This window comes from Athene noctua, chromosome 6, assembly GCF_965140245.1.
Source record: "Athene noctua chromosome 6, bAthNoc1.hap1.1, whole genome shotgun sequence".
NCBI lineage: Eukaryota > Metazoa > Chordata > Aves > Strigiformes > Strigidae > Athene > Athene noctua.
Genome location: NC_134042.1, coordinates 33,340,879 through 33,357,025, shown reverse-complemented (window position 1 = coordinate 33,357,025; position 16,147 = coordinate 33,340,879). Strand labels below are relative to the sequence as shown.

Genomic DNA, 16,147 nt, shown 5'->3' with positions numbered 1-16,147 from the left:
TTACTTTTTTTCCTTGCAATAGCAGAAGTTTAAAAATATTTATTTTCTCCTTCACAACATCACAGTTTTACTTGGAGCAGCGGACATTTCTGTGTCTTAATCTTTTTTATGACTAACACATTAGTTCGATATGTGAGTTGCATCAACTCATACTTCTAGACAGCACTGCCTTTATTTTTTTCCTTCAGAAGAAACGTGATTTTCTCCGCTTTTTCTGGGACTTTTTTTGGTTACAGTCTTACCTAAGCAATTCAGTATTAGAAAGAAAATGAGAGAGAGAGGTTGTGGGGTTTTTTTAAATTAGAGATGCTAGTGCTGTAAAAGTTGATATGCAGAATAGAAATTTGTGGAAGCCTTAGATTTCAGGCACGTTTTTGAAGAATTTATGGATGCCTGAACTCGAGATTTAATTCAGATTCAGTTGGTTTAAGGTCTGATTGTGGTGTAGTTTAAGGCCACCTCTACTAATGATATGCCATTCTGAAGGAGTAAAATTAAGATGATACATCATTGACATTGGAATACTTTAAATTCTGTTGAAAACACCAAATGGCATTGGCTTTGAGGGCAGCACCTATGTCTAATTTTAATTTTTTGTAATTTCTGAACAATAATATTAAAATATATTATTTTTATGTGAAGATGTCTGCTGTGTGTCTAATGTGGTTGTGTAATAGCTTCATGGATATTCAGCAGCACAAAATAAATTGGAAAACCATTTCTATCCTTTACTAAAAGTGCTTTCCTAGTATGTCTTTGTGCTAGGTAAATTGCTCAGAAGATAAATCCATCATGGATAGTTAATTTTGAAAACAGTTTTGGCTCCGCTGTTCCCTGAACTGCAAATCACTGGAGGCTGGGAGAAGAATCTGGAGAATATCACTGCATTCTTATTCTGTTCTTAAACTCCCTTCAGTGTTCACTGTTTTGTCACTGTCAAAGGGGCAATGCTGTGTTTAATGTACCTTAGATAAGAATGGCTGTACCAGAAGATCTCAGAACTAAACAACCAGGAATTCTGGTTTAATTTTTCACCATAAATGTACCATACTAAAGATTTGCAAGCAACTAAACCTCTGAAAGAGTCTGTCTCTCAGTCATCACTATCCTGTTCTCTTAATACATGCATACCATAAATCAGTCCACATGCTGAGATTCTTGTATGGGAAGATCCCAGTGTTTTGTATCTTTTGCAAATTCCTTAAATGTTCTGCATCCACTCCCAGATGCAATTCAAAACCAGACATTGTGGCAAAATTGCTTCCAAGTTTTACTTTTTTTTTGGTCTTGAGAATTTTGTTGTGTATGTGTAAGGTCATAGGCAAAAATACGTAACCTAATACATAAGGGCTCCAGCCACATTGCCCAAGATGCAGAAGGTGAAGGTGGGGACTGGGAGAAGGGAGAACTGCCCACTATAGGAATTGTACTTGCAAGGGGGTGAGAGAGGGAGAAAGCTACTGAAATGAGTCTTCCTTTATCTGAACCTCACAGTTATCACCTGTAATTGCCACTGAAAGAGAAATTCAGAGATTTTGTACAAGCATCTTCCATGTGTTTTGTATAAACGAACAGAATGCAATTAGATTCTTCTGCTTGCAATTCCAGGGACTTTTGATATGAATGTAGATAACACAAATTCCAAAGTTCTTTTTGTAAAAAAAATACCTTTTTCCTCTCCTTTTGCATTGCCAACTTGTGTGATTTGGGAGAGGGGAGAAGCTAGTAATCAAAAATTATAGCAAAGGACTTTATATTAGCAGCTTCTTTGCTCTCTGTGTTCTCCCAGTTTTTGCAGAATAAATTAGATAACAGGAAAGTTTAAATCTTAAGTTAACTTTTTTAACAGCTTTAGAAAGAATGCAGGGCTTTTTGAAGGTAACATTTCTGTGAATTGGTTTCTGCACAGTGGAATGTACATTAGTGCAGGGCATTAAATTTGAGATTGAAAACCCTGAAACTTCTGGAGATTTTTGTTCTTCACAAAGAAGAATTTAATTATCATTAGTTACTTCTATTACTATGTCTCTGATCACTAGCAATAGACTAGAACAACATTATGGAAAGGAATGGTCTCCTGTTACCAGTTTGAGGTAATTATTTTTTCCTCCCAAAACTGAGGTAAAACTCATGTCTGAGGAAATCAAAAAGCCAATTACCAAAGTATCAAGGTTTACCAAATAATCTCCAGTTTTGAATGCAAGGAAAAAAACCTATTAGTTTTGCAACTAAAATAATCAAATGTGACCAGGAAGTAAAAGTCTAGAGGAACAAACTGCATGGCCCAGTGACGAGGGTTGGAAGATTTTTATTTGGGTTATGATCTGTGTAGAACGACTTTATCAACAGAACCTGAAATGTTATATGAACAATATGCATTTATCGAAGAGCTCAAGAAAAGAGTAACTGAAACGTAGATATATTGTGGGATAGGTTGAATATGGCTCCAAATAAGTCTTGCACATTTCAGTGATGAAGGCAGCACAGAAGCTTTTTATGAAATCTGCCTTGTACCAGTTAGACATCTGATCATATCTCCATATATGTCAGTATTTGCCAGCTAATAATTAGATATGTCACATGGGGTCCATGTGGAAAATCTTGTTCCATACTTAAATCATGAGATTGAAAAAGTTGAATTGGAGATTAAAGAATTGAAACTGTCAAATAAAAGCTAAAAATTTTCCTCTGACTATGCAAATATTTGGTTCAGTGGACTCAGGAAAATTGTGAGAGAAAACTGTGCTCTATTCTTGGAGAAGCTCTCATTTCCCTTGCATAAGACTTATTCTGAAAAATATCTGAAGATATTTGAATTCTGTAGTCCTTGAAGAATTGCATGTTACTGACTGTAAAACCTGTTCAAGTTTGAATTGTATTGGGAGAAAAGGTTTAGCTCTTTCCAGTATGAAGTAGTGCATCAGTCTTGCATGGCAAAATAAATTTGTAACTAATTAGAAGAGATTCAGTAAAACAGATTGTTTTCATTGGGGGTCGGAATCCATTTGTAAGTGGTTAACAATGTTTTCTTAATTTTCTGGAGGGTTTTCCCTAATAGGTGAGAGTAAAATTATTTTTGCTTCACCTATAAATGAAAAAACCTGGTAACTAGTGTTCCCCTTGCTGCAGTGGAATTGCTTGGTAGTTCTTAGGTACACTTCCTTTTGATTTGCTTCTGCTAATCAGACTAATGAAAAATACCCATGTGTAGTACAAATATTATGAATATCTGTACAACTATCTGTACATGCCCATATATTCTGAGGGTTAATAATGATTTTTGGCTAGTCAAATATAGGAGTATTCATCATATGTGTTTGAGAAAACTCATCCAGTGAAACAAATTTGTGAAACTGATGCTGAAATGCCTTCAGTCAACATAAACTGAATTAAATAATCATGAAAAAACAGTATATGTCAGCAGTGCTCAGTACTCCACACATTTTGACTAGCTGAGGTAATTGTATCTCAGTATAAAAATGTATTTTTATGAATAAACTTTTACATCTATCTTTAATAATAAGCTGACTGTTTATCCATCAGCTCATTTATTGAAGTTAAACCAGCACAACCTTTCTTTGAGTAATTCAGGTGTTGTGTTTGCCAACTCTTTAAATACTTGATATACTTCAGAGGTTTTTGGGTCTGCTTCTGCTTTCTTTCTCTGTTTACAGTAGGAGGCATTCCCAAGAATTCTATTTTCATGCCAACACGTTTATAATTCCCATTTAAGTGAATGGGAGTTTTCTGTACAAATAATAGATTTACATAACCTGTGAAGTTGTGAATAATCCCCTTGTTGTAAAAGAAGTAAACAAACCAGAAAGTCAGTAATAGTTATTTCTATGAATAATTCACTGACACATAGCTTTCAGCCAAACTTGTATAAGTAAACCTTTTCTCTTTCCCACCTGCTGCTGAAAAGAGGTTCCAGGTAATGCTTTTATTTTACTATCTAGTCCAGATCTTGCTGTCATCTCCCATTTCCTTACAAAGCCATCTGTCATGTTGGGTGCTGTGCCATGCACCTGTCACTCTTCACAATATTGCTGTATTATAAATGTTAAATTTATATGTATTCATAGTAGTTCTGTTCCATACAATAAGCTAAATATTCATCTACCAATATAAAATTATGGACCATTAAACTTGCTTATGTTTTACAAATAGTATTTTTCAATGATATTTATTAAAATATAGATATTAGTACTCTTTCCAGTTCCCAGTGGACAGCTATCCACCTCAAAACTGGCTTGTTTTACATTTGATGGGACAGTCTCACCTGACATGTCAAGGTGTATATTTTGCTAAATTATTTAAGTATTAGATTAACTATATCCACATTAGTGTGTACAAAATGTCACTAGTCATAGGACACGTGAAAATAATTATAACTAATCATTGTCGAGAAGCAATATTTAAAAACTAGCAGGTTTCATTGTCTTCTAATGGAAATCAGATCTCTAAGGTTTCACAAGTGACTCTGAAAATCTACCAAGTGTGAATAGATGGAACTTCCTACTTTTAAAATTAATTCTCTACTTCAGGCTTGCTGGCACCTTTTTGAGAGGGCAGTGAAAGTCACTTCATGCTGAAGGCTAATGCAAAAACAATTGCTAAGTTCTCTGCAAGTATGAGGTGCAGCTAGGGCGACCCTCACAGGAAGGGACTTTTGTACCAACAGCTGTAATTTGCTGTATGAAATCATGCCCAAAATAACACTTGGATTTTTAAGACCGAAATAAACGTTGTAGTTGACATTATCATAAGTTACCATGGAGCTCAAAGAATTCATGGCAGTTCATATTAACTACAGAAGACTATTCCTTGTTCTGTTAGTAACTTTAGAAATTCAGTATCAGTAATAAGACGAGGGAGTGAAATACAACAGCATAATACAAGATAACATGGGTAGCAGTGTCAGTAATATTGAAACCATATCTCAAACCATAAAAAAGGGATTTTTTTGTTTCAGAAACTACTTAAAAATTCTTGTACTCCTTATTGTCTCATAATAAGAAATATTAAGATATATATATAATGATTCTATATTCGTGTTGAAAGTAAAGTGCCAATATTAAGGTATTTGTTTCCCCTATGATAGATGGCTGGAACTTTCCACATGTTCAAAGCGACCCCATCCATATGTGCATTTACCCCAAAATGTTATTCCTGCTCTCCTTCCCATCTTTTGCATGCAGTTTTTGAACATGCAGCCAGTTACACATGCAGGTATATGACCACTGTGTGTTGTATATGCCATTAGTCACTTTCCTGCACTATTAAATAGCAAATGAAAAATATCTGCATCTTTTGCACCTTTAAAAAAAGCAGTTAGAAGATGTGTTCTGGTGTCCTTCAACATTCCTTCTTTTAAATGCAGAAGCTGTCATCTTGAAACTTAATTGGGAAAAAACCACATATGTGTTTGTAATTTGCATTCCAGTTCCACTGCTCTGAACCAATATAGTTAATCTTTCCCAGATGGGTACTTGTATAAATTGTTCAGGTGACCTGTGAGATAATATAGCTGAGTATAAATTGTCAAGTTTTGTTGACTGGTGTACATTCACTTTATTCTTTTGTATGGTAATGTACAAATGTAAATGTATTCTAATGAGTGGCAAAGGATGGTTATCAACCTACATTTCTATCTGTACAGCCTTTAAATATAGATGGTCTTTTAAAGCGATTGTATAATGTGAAATTGTTTTACCTCTTCTCACATTCTATCACAAAGGTTTAGCAGACACCAAATATTATAAAATGCCATATTCTAGATCCAAGCATCAGAGAACTTTTCGCTTCCAGTAGTAACATAAACCTGTGCCAGAACCATGTCCTTTCAGTTTTTACTGATTTCATGAAACTGCAGATATGCTCTCCTGCTCTATTTAGTTTTCATGCTTTTGTGGCTTTAACTCACTTTTTCCTCTGTCAGGGACATAAATGAAATGGGGGGGAGAATAAAAGAAATGAGGCTTGAGTGCTCTGTGGCAAATGTGAGGATAACAAATGGAAGAAGGGCTCTTTATGCTCTGTTTTATCAATTTCTAGGGCAACAGTAGTAAGACTGTTGCTGGATTGTCCATGACAAATCAGAATTTAAAAATCTACAATATTTGGAAGCATTCTGGAGTGAGCAGGAGGTGGATTGGACAATTTTGCTCAATCTTCCCCTGCCCTCACCTGTAAAGCAGGACTGACCTCCAGGGATGAAGCCTACAGCCCTTGCATGCTGCCTGCATGCTCAGAACCAGGATTATTACTCACTTCTACTCCAGAGCTGTCTGGATAACCTATGGTCATCAAGTTTCCTACTGTTATTAAACTTGGTTTTAGTGGTTTGGTTTTGTTGGTTTGGTTTTTTTCCCCAGGAAAAACTTGTTGAACCTACTTTCCATTTTCTTTCTCTCAAATGTGTAATTACAGGGATTTCCTCTGCTGTTTTAGATGTATCTTTTTTATTTCCTTGAATCTCACCAGACCTAGGCAGTCCTCCCTCAGTCTCCGATTTTTATGTATCATTGCAACATCTGTCAAACAGCACTAGCCTCTGGCAACTGATAAATCTACACTGTTCCTCCTAAATAATAGTGTTTCTGGGAATGCCTTTTTCCTGAGAAGTTCTAAATTGAGATGGGCATAAAAGTATTTTTATTAATAGATTGTTAGGAATTGTCTTAAGAGAACTGGACTCAGTTCCCTACTGTTTGGACTTCTTGCTTCAGATCAGGTGCAACTTTTGATGGGAATGCATAGTAGTCTTCTGTGTTTGATCTGAAATCTTAATTTGCTCTTGTGCTACTTTTAACAGATTTTTTTTTTTTTAAGAGCAGCACTAGTTACTGATATGCTTCTTAGTCTGCTGTTCACAGTAATAAAGAAATTTATGCAAGATAACTAGATTTAGAATCTGACAATTTTGTTCCTTGTGCTGCCTGCAATATAATCTAAGGGAGCCACATTTAAAGATTCCCTGCTGTCTGAAAAGCCTCTTGCTCAGCTGGGAAGGCTCTCTGGAACTGTAAGAGGAGTGTATCTTTTTCCACTTCCCTTTCTTTGAGAAGGTTTGGATTTTTTTTCAGCTGGCAATCATGGGTGGTGATGCTTCACAGCTGAGTAAGGCAGCATTGTGACTGTCTTTTTAGTCCTTAATATGTCATTGACAGCTTGATTTCATTTCCTCCAGAAGCCTTCTTAAGTTCTACACGTGCCAGTAGAAGCAGCATGCACAACAAACAGCATGCCAGTCTCACATTTTTGCAATAGTCTCTACTTGCTGTTGGATTTTATAGCTCCTGCATGGGATGAGAGGTAACATGACAGTGGAAAACTAGTGAACCTTGATACTCTTTATAGGCTCCTCTTCCCTACTGCCCCCCCCCCCCCTTCTGGTTCTTGGGGAAACTAGTGCTTAGGACCACTGGAATCACTGGTATACAATCTTCCGATTTCCATCACTTCAGAGTTGTTCCTGACTTCCATGTTTAAAAAGAGGAAGGTACATGTTGTGTTTGCTCAATTTAAAAAAAAGATATAAAAACATTATGTAAGTGGTTTTTAAGAAACTGGTTTTGTATAAGTGTTTTTTAAGGAACTTCTTGCATTTATTAGTGTGCTCCTAGTTACTTAATAAATGAGCAGCAATTATGGAGGTATCAAAGGAATTAAGGAATTTTAATTATAATTCAAAGTGTTAAACTGTAGGTAGGAAAAAAAATGGTTAGTAGCTTTTGTATCATTAACCAGTTATGTAAATCAGGTATTAGATATATTTTAATAACTATAATTCTTAGCCATAAGTTAACAGGATATGTATAATCATGGGTATGTGCAATTCATTTAAGTTCTTAACCCTGTTCATTCTTTAGAGACTTTTGATTGCACGGACAGAGAACTGGTTATTATTTTGCCATTTAACTTCAGAGGTTGTAAGGACTAGAATTTGTTCAGTTTTAAGCAGTACTTAGATTCATATGCAAAAAACCTCAACCCACTCCAAAACCCAAACAAAGCTTTATTTCTTAATATTTTGGGAAGTCAGTGTAACCATTTCAGAAAGGTATCAGAAAAGAAAAAAAAAAAAAGGTTATTTATTAGAGAAGAGGGAATCTTAATGTAAATTTACCTCAGATGTTTCATGAAGCTGTCTGATTTCTACCACCCCACCCCTATGCCCCAGCAAATTTTAGTTGGACCTGGGCTGTATTAGTTTGTCTCTTCATTTACTTGAATGAGTAAGGGCAGGTTTTTATTCTCTGTGTCACTAAAGTGCTTTCAGAAAGCCCATTCCCCATACAGAACCTGTGCCTTTCAGTTTTCATGCATTTCAGTAGTTTTACTTAGTTGGATTTGATTCAATTTGAGTAGCACACAGGGATAAGAAGGCTTCTATGGCACTGGGAGATAGATACCTACTACCTCTTGATCAGTGTATTTGCAACGGAAATTACTCATTTGCTGTGAAGATGGGGAACAAATACGGTCCAAGATTCTTTTTTTTTTTCCCCCCTGTAAAACTTCAGATGACCTCTCTCCATATAGTATGATAAATACTGTGACCTATTGGGAGTGTTTTCTGATGATAATTTAGAAACTTCCAAATAAAAGTGTAGTTTCTTTATTTTTTAAAATTAAAAAGTTAGAATTTTAGTCATACTTAGTGATACTGTTGTTGTAATGACAGGCTAGATAAGAGGATGCTGGGAGTCAGTGGTGATAGGAGGAAACAGAAGAAAGGACCTGGAAAATAGCTGGGGAGGCTAGGTGTTTCACATTGAGTATAAGGCCTGGAAAGAACTGGTGAGAGACAGTAGTGATTCAAGAGTGGTCATGAAGTTGGGTGTTGGGCTTGCTGACAGAAAATAGATGTATTACTTGCTTTCTGTGCTGGCCAACATGCCTGTATAGGTGGTGAAGGCAGCTTAGACTATGCATGGTTTGCTTTTCCTCCCCTTTTTCAAAAGTTAGGAGGATACTTTTTTCACCTTTGTAGACTAAGGGACAGTCTGTGAGCTAGGTACAGGCTGTAACTGCAAAAGAAATTGAAATGTCTTGTTTTTCTGTCTCAAGGTGTATGTGAATTCCTTCTAACTGGAGACCTCAGAGAGGAGAAAAGTCTATAACTGAGGACCTTTGGGAATGAATTCTGGGGGTACATTCCTACCAGACATATTTCAAGCAGGATTAAAAGAGTATATTTAAATGCAGCTATCTTTTGATATTTGTCTTTTGAGCATGGAGAACTTTAGTGCATGTCCACATTGGACTACTTTTCTGATCTGCATTGCTATATATGGTAGATGTCCTCTAAATTTTGCCTTTAATGCCTGTTTATTATAAGTCTGTTTTCCAAGAGTAAGAATTTTAGAGTAGGAAAAAACAACTGTTAGACTACTATTATTTGTGAAGTTACAAAAGTATTTCTCTGTACTTCAATTAGTGTTCTCTGTTTTAATTTGCACTTATTTATGAATGAATTTAAAATATGAACCTTAGTTATTTTCCTTCATGCCTTAAATTTGCTTTTTAACTTAAAATATTATTTTATGCTTTGATAAGAATTTGTTTAATACCGTCCATATTCCCTCCCTGTGAAAAGACTCATTGTGTTAACTATACAGTGTAAACCATCATTATTTCTTTTTAGATCTGTATTTGGATTTTCTGTCGTAAAGGTTTTCTGTTTCATAAAATCTAAATTTGTAATGCTGAATTAAATGTTTTGGTTACCTTCCTCTGGCCCTATCTAACACAATAGTGAGTTTCAATAAACTTGATCATGTTTGGGTGATCCAGGCATCTGACAGACTTCTCTACCAGACAGAAATTTTTCATCATCTGTTTTTCTTTTATACTTTTTTTTTTTTCCCCCAGTGGTACTTTACAGTCTTTTAAGTACAGAGGAAGTAATTGAAGCATCTCAGAGCACAGTTTATAGTTGCTCTATAATTTGCATTATAATATGTACAAATCTTCTGATTGGTGGCATGACATCAATCTATAAATCGTACTAAAATTAGGCAAGGAAAATGGAGGAATAAAGTCCAGAAAATGGTATTTTATTTTCATAACTAAAAAAATAATTTTTGAATGTAGTTCAAAACATACAGTGTACAAATAAATCATAGTCTAGAAAAGACATAGTGATTATTTTGCATCAGACTCATTTAAGAGCAGAGAAGGAATTAAAAATACTTCATACTAAAAAGGGAATATGAAAGAGAACTGAGCTGTTGCTTTATGTGTGATAGTAGTTTGTCACACTGCCTAATGAATTAAATCATCTAGATTTCACTGAATCTATATGTAGAATTTATTTTGAAATTGTTCCTCTTAAGGGTCTGACTTACAGGTTTCTTTTCATGGCCACATATGCTGTATATATATATATATAAGCCATAACCAGTGCTCCTGAAAATTGCTAGAAATACTTTCATAATTTTATTAAATAAAACTTACTGGTTTGTATGGTTCTTTGTATATGAACAGTTGAACATAATTTGAAAGATATGTTACAGATATTTATCAAACAATGAAATCTGGGCTATTCAGAACAGTGGAACATAAGTTATGGCTGATATTCATGCATTTGCATGGTGATGGTTTACTTCCAACTGAGTGTCAATCAGTAACTTGTTTCTGTTGATATGAGTGAATGGGCAGGTGTACCTGGTGTTCTTTACAAGCTATTGCAAAAATAGGAAAAGTTAGGGCCTACTGAAGGCGTGTGGGAACAGGAATGATTATCTCTAGTATCTAGATCAGGTAAGATTTTAAAGTATATCCAATAAAAAATGCTACAGAGAAGATGGAAATGCCTTAAGAACACAGCATGAAAAAGCTAAGAATGTTGCATCAGTGGTCATTTATTGTAAAACAAGCTTTTGCATTAACTGCATGGATTGTTGAAGAATTGTAGGAAAACCCAACATGTTAAACAAAGGTAGGATATTTTTGACAGAGGTGTTTCTTTTAAAGATGAATACAAATAGCAGTTAAACAGGATACAGCTATAAGTTTTCCAAGGTACTGTGTTAGTATGGAATGGGTGACGGACAGCCTTCTCTTATTCACAGTTCTTTATTTCAGACCCCCAGTTAGTAGGGCATTGCCACAGCCGGAGAAACTTCAGACAAATAATGTTGGGAAGAAAAAGAGGCCTATAGAGGTAAGAACAACATTGATGTCCTCTTCCTCTCCTTTTAGGATTTTTTTTTTTTTCCAGAAATTGACACATTTGTGGACACACTAAATAATTGTTTCATTTTAAATTTATCAAAGATGGAAATGTTAAATAGTGAGTAAATAGCAAAAGAAGGGAGAATTTTTTTTTTAATCCATAAAAGCCCAATACTACTTTCTTTTTGCAAGCGAAATGGACCACAACTTAATTCTTAGTATCAATAAAACCTTTTGAATGCAGTGTGTAGAAAACAATATATTCTGTTTTGATAACTGGATTGCTAATGGGTGTATTATCACTAATAAAACTAAACATCTTTTACTGCAATTTTTTTAAAATTTATTTTAAAACTTTGTTTAAAATTCATCACTGTTAACAGTTTTAAACATAAAATTTATTTATATGCCTGTGTATGAGTATCTCTTTCTGTGTATATGTCCCTGTGTGTATACACATATAAATATTCTACGGCATACACCAAACAGAGATGATAGCATGACATGACTGTACGGCAAGAATGAGCAGTAATAAAAGCTGACAGGGAAGGCAGGATCTCAGCTTCTGTTGGTTTGAGACATTGTTAAACTCCTTTTCCTTTACTTCATAAGGACCTTGAAGATTATAAAGTTCATAATTGCTTTAAGGTTTTGAGTACTGATAGATGTAAATATCTTTTTTTTTAGGACCTCATTTTGGAGCTGGTATTTGGGTACCGAGGCAAGGACTGTAGAAACAATGTGCACTATTTGAATGATGGTGCTGATGTAATATATCATACTGCATCTATTGGGATCTTGTATAATGTGGCAACAGGTAGGAGAAAACTCACTTGAGGATAAATGTTTCTTCACACACATGGAATTACAGTTTATGAAGTAATTGGTATGCTTTAAATCTTATAAAAATATGTAGGAAAATTGTTATTATTTGTTGTTGAAAATTCAGTCTGTGTAGATGATTCATAAGAGCTGGTATAAGCAAACTAAATATATTGAAACGTTTCTGGTAACTGAATTTGGAAGGAGGAAAAGATTTGATTATTTTGGCATTAGATGTCTGAAATTTGTTTGTTAAAATGATCACAGAAACTAAACCAGCTCAACAGTGGGGTCATTATAGTTGTTCAATGTTTTTTTTAATAAGTTTATTTTTTCTTTGGTTTACTTTTGAGTGCTCTGTATCACATACATTCATTCCCAATAACCAATTCAGTTTAGATAACTTAGACCTTTTAAAGGGTAACACATGCCATTTGTTTCTGGTATGTCTAAGCAACTTGATGGAGAAATCTCAAGGGACTAGTTCCAAGTTATTGAGTGCTATGTGTTAAAGATCAGGATAAAAAATGAGGAGTTTCTGTTTCCTGCTTTTAAGCTTCAAACTGCAACATCACTATAATGTGTTTTCTAACAAATATTATAAAATTTTCAAACATTAACCATGTCTATATGTGTATAAATATTTTAGTTAAAGTTGGACTTTTTTTTTTAGGCTCTCAGTCTTTTTACCAGGAACACAATGATGATATCTTGTGCCTCACTGTAAATCAGCACCCCAAGTTTACCAACATAGTGGCAACTGGCCAAGTAGGTATGTTTGTATTTTTGTAAAAAGACATTAACATAAAAGCATGCAATTAGGGCCTTGTGAGTTCATGATAAATCACAAAAATACTTGATTATGCTATCTCCGTTTGTATGAGTGTTACTCAGTTACCTGTCCTCTTTATGTGTTTCTTTGGGTGTAATTTAATAAAGTTGAACAAAAAATATTGAGGCATTAAAGAAGATCAAGCTTATCTTTTGTTTGGAGTGTTATCAAAAATATTTTTTTAAGAAATTTTGAGCCCCATGAAATTAGTCTGGTTTTATTTAATTATCAGCTTGTGTTAGCCCTTCCAAAGAAGCTTAATTGAGCTATATTTCATTTCTATATGTACTAAACATAGAATTCTTAAAATAGATGTCACTTCATGTAGGTTTTATTCCATCAGACAGATTAATAATACCTACTTGGTGTTTTGGTAATACATAGTTGTAATATTCTAGGCAGAACTAAAACCTTAATGGTATTTCTCTACAGATAAACCTAGATTTAGGGGGAAAATATGTATGTTTCATAGGAATATTAAAATTGATCTATGAACTAACCACGTTAAAAAAAAAAAAGAAAGAAAACCCACTGTGCATCTGCGTAGCTGCACTAATACTGCTGTTTCTAGATTTTGCAGAATAGTGTAATTTTTGTAGTCCTACAACTTAATTTCTGTTTTCATACCTTCACTTGTTTCTCAGCGGATTCAAAACCACATTGTTTTTCTTAGTCCGTAGAATACAAAAAAACCCCTTAGTTTATTTTAGCCAGAATAGCTTTTTTTTTTTTTTTTTTCCCCTGTAGCTTTGTATTAGATGTTTCATCTAAATATGGTCATTTTGTCAGTTACCTGCTTCCTTCTGTCTTTTGGCTTTTTAGGTGCATGTCTTACTCAATTTGACTTTTTGATAGTAATAACTACTTAACTTAAAACTCTTCATTTCTTGGTGAGTTTCTTGCCTCACATTGATTTAAAGAAATCATTAATGGAAATTATTTATCAGCCAATGGAAAAAGTTATCAGCCGATTTTTGCCTGTGGTTTGATTGCAAAGAACATTTGCAGGAATTACAGACCTTTTATTGTCTTTAGGAATTTGCTTTTTCAGTGTATTTCTTAATCTGGCCCTTTTTGCCTTTCCATATGTTAGAATATACAGGAAGAATGTAGGCATAATGTGAAAATTTGTTCTTTGGAAGGGTTTTCTTCAGTGCTTGTCTTACCCAAGAAGAAATATAGGACCCTTAATGCTTTTTTATTTCATAAGAATTTCTACATCAACTAGCAGTAAAATAATTTAAACTGCTTTGTAATGTAGATTAAGGCATACAAATTAGGAGCTGATTACACTTAAAAATTAACCTGCAAAACATGTTTTTAAGGAGAGAATTAAATCTGAAAAAATGAGCTGGAAGCAAAATATCTTCAAACAACACTTATTTTTAGATTTTGAAGAGATGTTAAGGAGTGCATACTCCATGAAGAACATACTTAACTGCTACTACTTTTCCTACTGATATGACTGGCACAAACATAACTTTACCATCATGACTTAAATCTTCAAAAGATTTATAGAAACATTATTTCAAGTATTTTTAAACTGTAATGCTGTTGTGCAGAGTCTTGGTAATACTTCCCAGTACCTGAACCTTTATAATCATGATTTTTTTTTAATGCTCCTATAGAATAACATTGGGTGTATTTGCCACTTGTCAAGATCAGGCTCAAGCATTACTACTTAGCAGAATAGCAATCAGCATTTTTTTTCACTTAATTTGTTAAACTATCAGTAACATGTAAAATATGCTTTTTATTTAGTTTGGCAGAGAGAGACCTAACATACACCAAAACTAGATTCTTGTGTTGTAACTCAAAATGGAAATCAAAATATATTCATTCTACAAGTTTTTATTTCTGATGTGACCGCCTTTTATCAGTAACTGTTCATCTTTAACACTAAAAGCAGTATTGGTGCTGCTGCATTGCAAAGAGATGACATCAAGGTGTGTGTGAAGAAATGACACTAAATGTGGCATATATTTTCTTTAGCACTTATCTTATTTCTGGTCTAATTATTTTTCTGCTGCTTTTCCATTACAGGAGACTCAGCAGATATGTCAGGTAAGGGAAATAAAATTTTGACGTCTTCAGGTGTAGTTAGCCTATCTAGTAGCCATCTACAGCTTTATAGAGCAATAAGTGACGTGGATTAATTTTTAGTTTATTAAAACCCTGTATCAGTCATATTACTGTCAGCACTGAATAGAAACCACAACAGCTCTGCAAATTGTAAATATAGAAACAATTAAAATGTTAGAACACACTTAAAAACTACTTTTGTCATAACATACTCCCTCCTTGCTGCCCAGTGATCAGCGAATTCTAATACATACTGCTACTGGTAGCATTCCTGTGTACGCTTGCAGGTTTTCTAGACGTGTTGGGGCTGACAATTAACCATCTGTTTTAGACACTCAATTGAGTATAATTTAAAATAAGCATTTCTAAAGTAAATTCCATTGAGGAGGCCTAGGTGACTGAGTGAAAAAAAACCAACAATCACCTTTCACATTTATGTATGATTGTCATGCAGTTATTACCACTGATCCAAAATGCTTGTTATGATGTCGGTTTAATTTTTTTCTGTATCATTTTGGGTCTTTGACAGTTTGACAGTCTTGACTGAGCTATTTTTTATTAATATGTTGTTTTTTCAACTGCAATCTTAAAAATTCATCACCATCATGTGTGAATGAGTTCATTGTGGAGCGGCCATAATTGTCTTGTGACACATCTTCAGAGATGCATAAATGTGTGTTCGTGTATACCTAGAAAGTATAATAATCTTCATGTGGATCTAAACTTTGTTCTGTGAAGAACAAATGTACAATGGCATTTTTAATGTGTGTTGACTTCTTTTAAATATGCCAAATTGTGCTTGCTCTAAGGATGGGAGGAAGAATATATATAGGTACATTTTCCCACACTTCTAAACTGTATAAAAGAAACAGTGATGATATGGTTGTTTATATGAAAGAACGTCTCTACTCTTGCATATAATGCCTGGAGGCTTTCCCTCTCTCACTTGCCTTCTTCCTACTGCAAGTTTAGTTTGAGCTTGTGTATATTACTAAATTCTGTTGTCGCTGCCTGAAACCAGCACTGTTACTTTTTTCTTCTTCATGGAACCGTTAGTCTGGAATCCAGGCTGTTGTCTGCCTTCATTAGAAGGTTGCATAGTGTCACTTAAACTTTCTAGATGGCTATTTGGCACATGTTTTACCAACAGCTTTTGCTTTTCTAGTTCCAATATCCTGTTGTCCACAGTGATGCAACAGGGTTTCTTGAGGCAATAATGTTTGTTAT

At 34.4% G+C, this 16,147-nt stretch overlaps 1 protein-coding gene across 8 annotated transcripts in view; it reads left to right on the top strand.

The window, feature by feature from the left end:
- Window positions 1-16,147, top strand: part of EML5 (EMAP like 5) — a 116,842-nt gene that overhangs the window by 82,587 nt on the left and 18,108 nt on the right. For 4 of the 8 annotated variants that reach the window (XR_012633799.1, XM_074908505.1, XM_074908503.1 and 1 more), the window contains 4 exons: window positions 11,095-11,173; window positions 11,872-12,001; window positions 12,680-12,778; window positions 14,882-14,902. Coding sequence is in view for 6 of the 8 variants with exons in the window: in XM_074908505.1 (XP_074764606.1) it covers window positions 11,095-11,173; window positions 11,872-12,001; window positions 12,680-12,778; window positions 14,882-14,902 (329 nt within the window). In the remaining 2 variants the exon portion in view is untranslated. Of the gene's footprint in view, window positions 1-3,925; window positions 3,935-11,081; window positions 11,174-11,871; window positions 12,002-12,679; window positions 12,779-14,881; window positions 14,903-16,147 lie in introns of those variants that run through there. The other 4 variants (XM_074908504.1, XM_074908508.1, XM_074908506.1 and 1 more) reach the window with 4 other exon arrangements.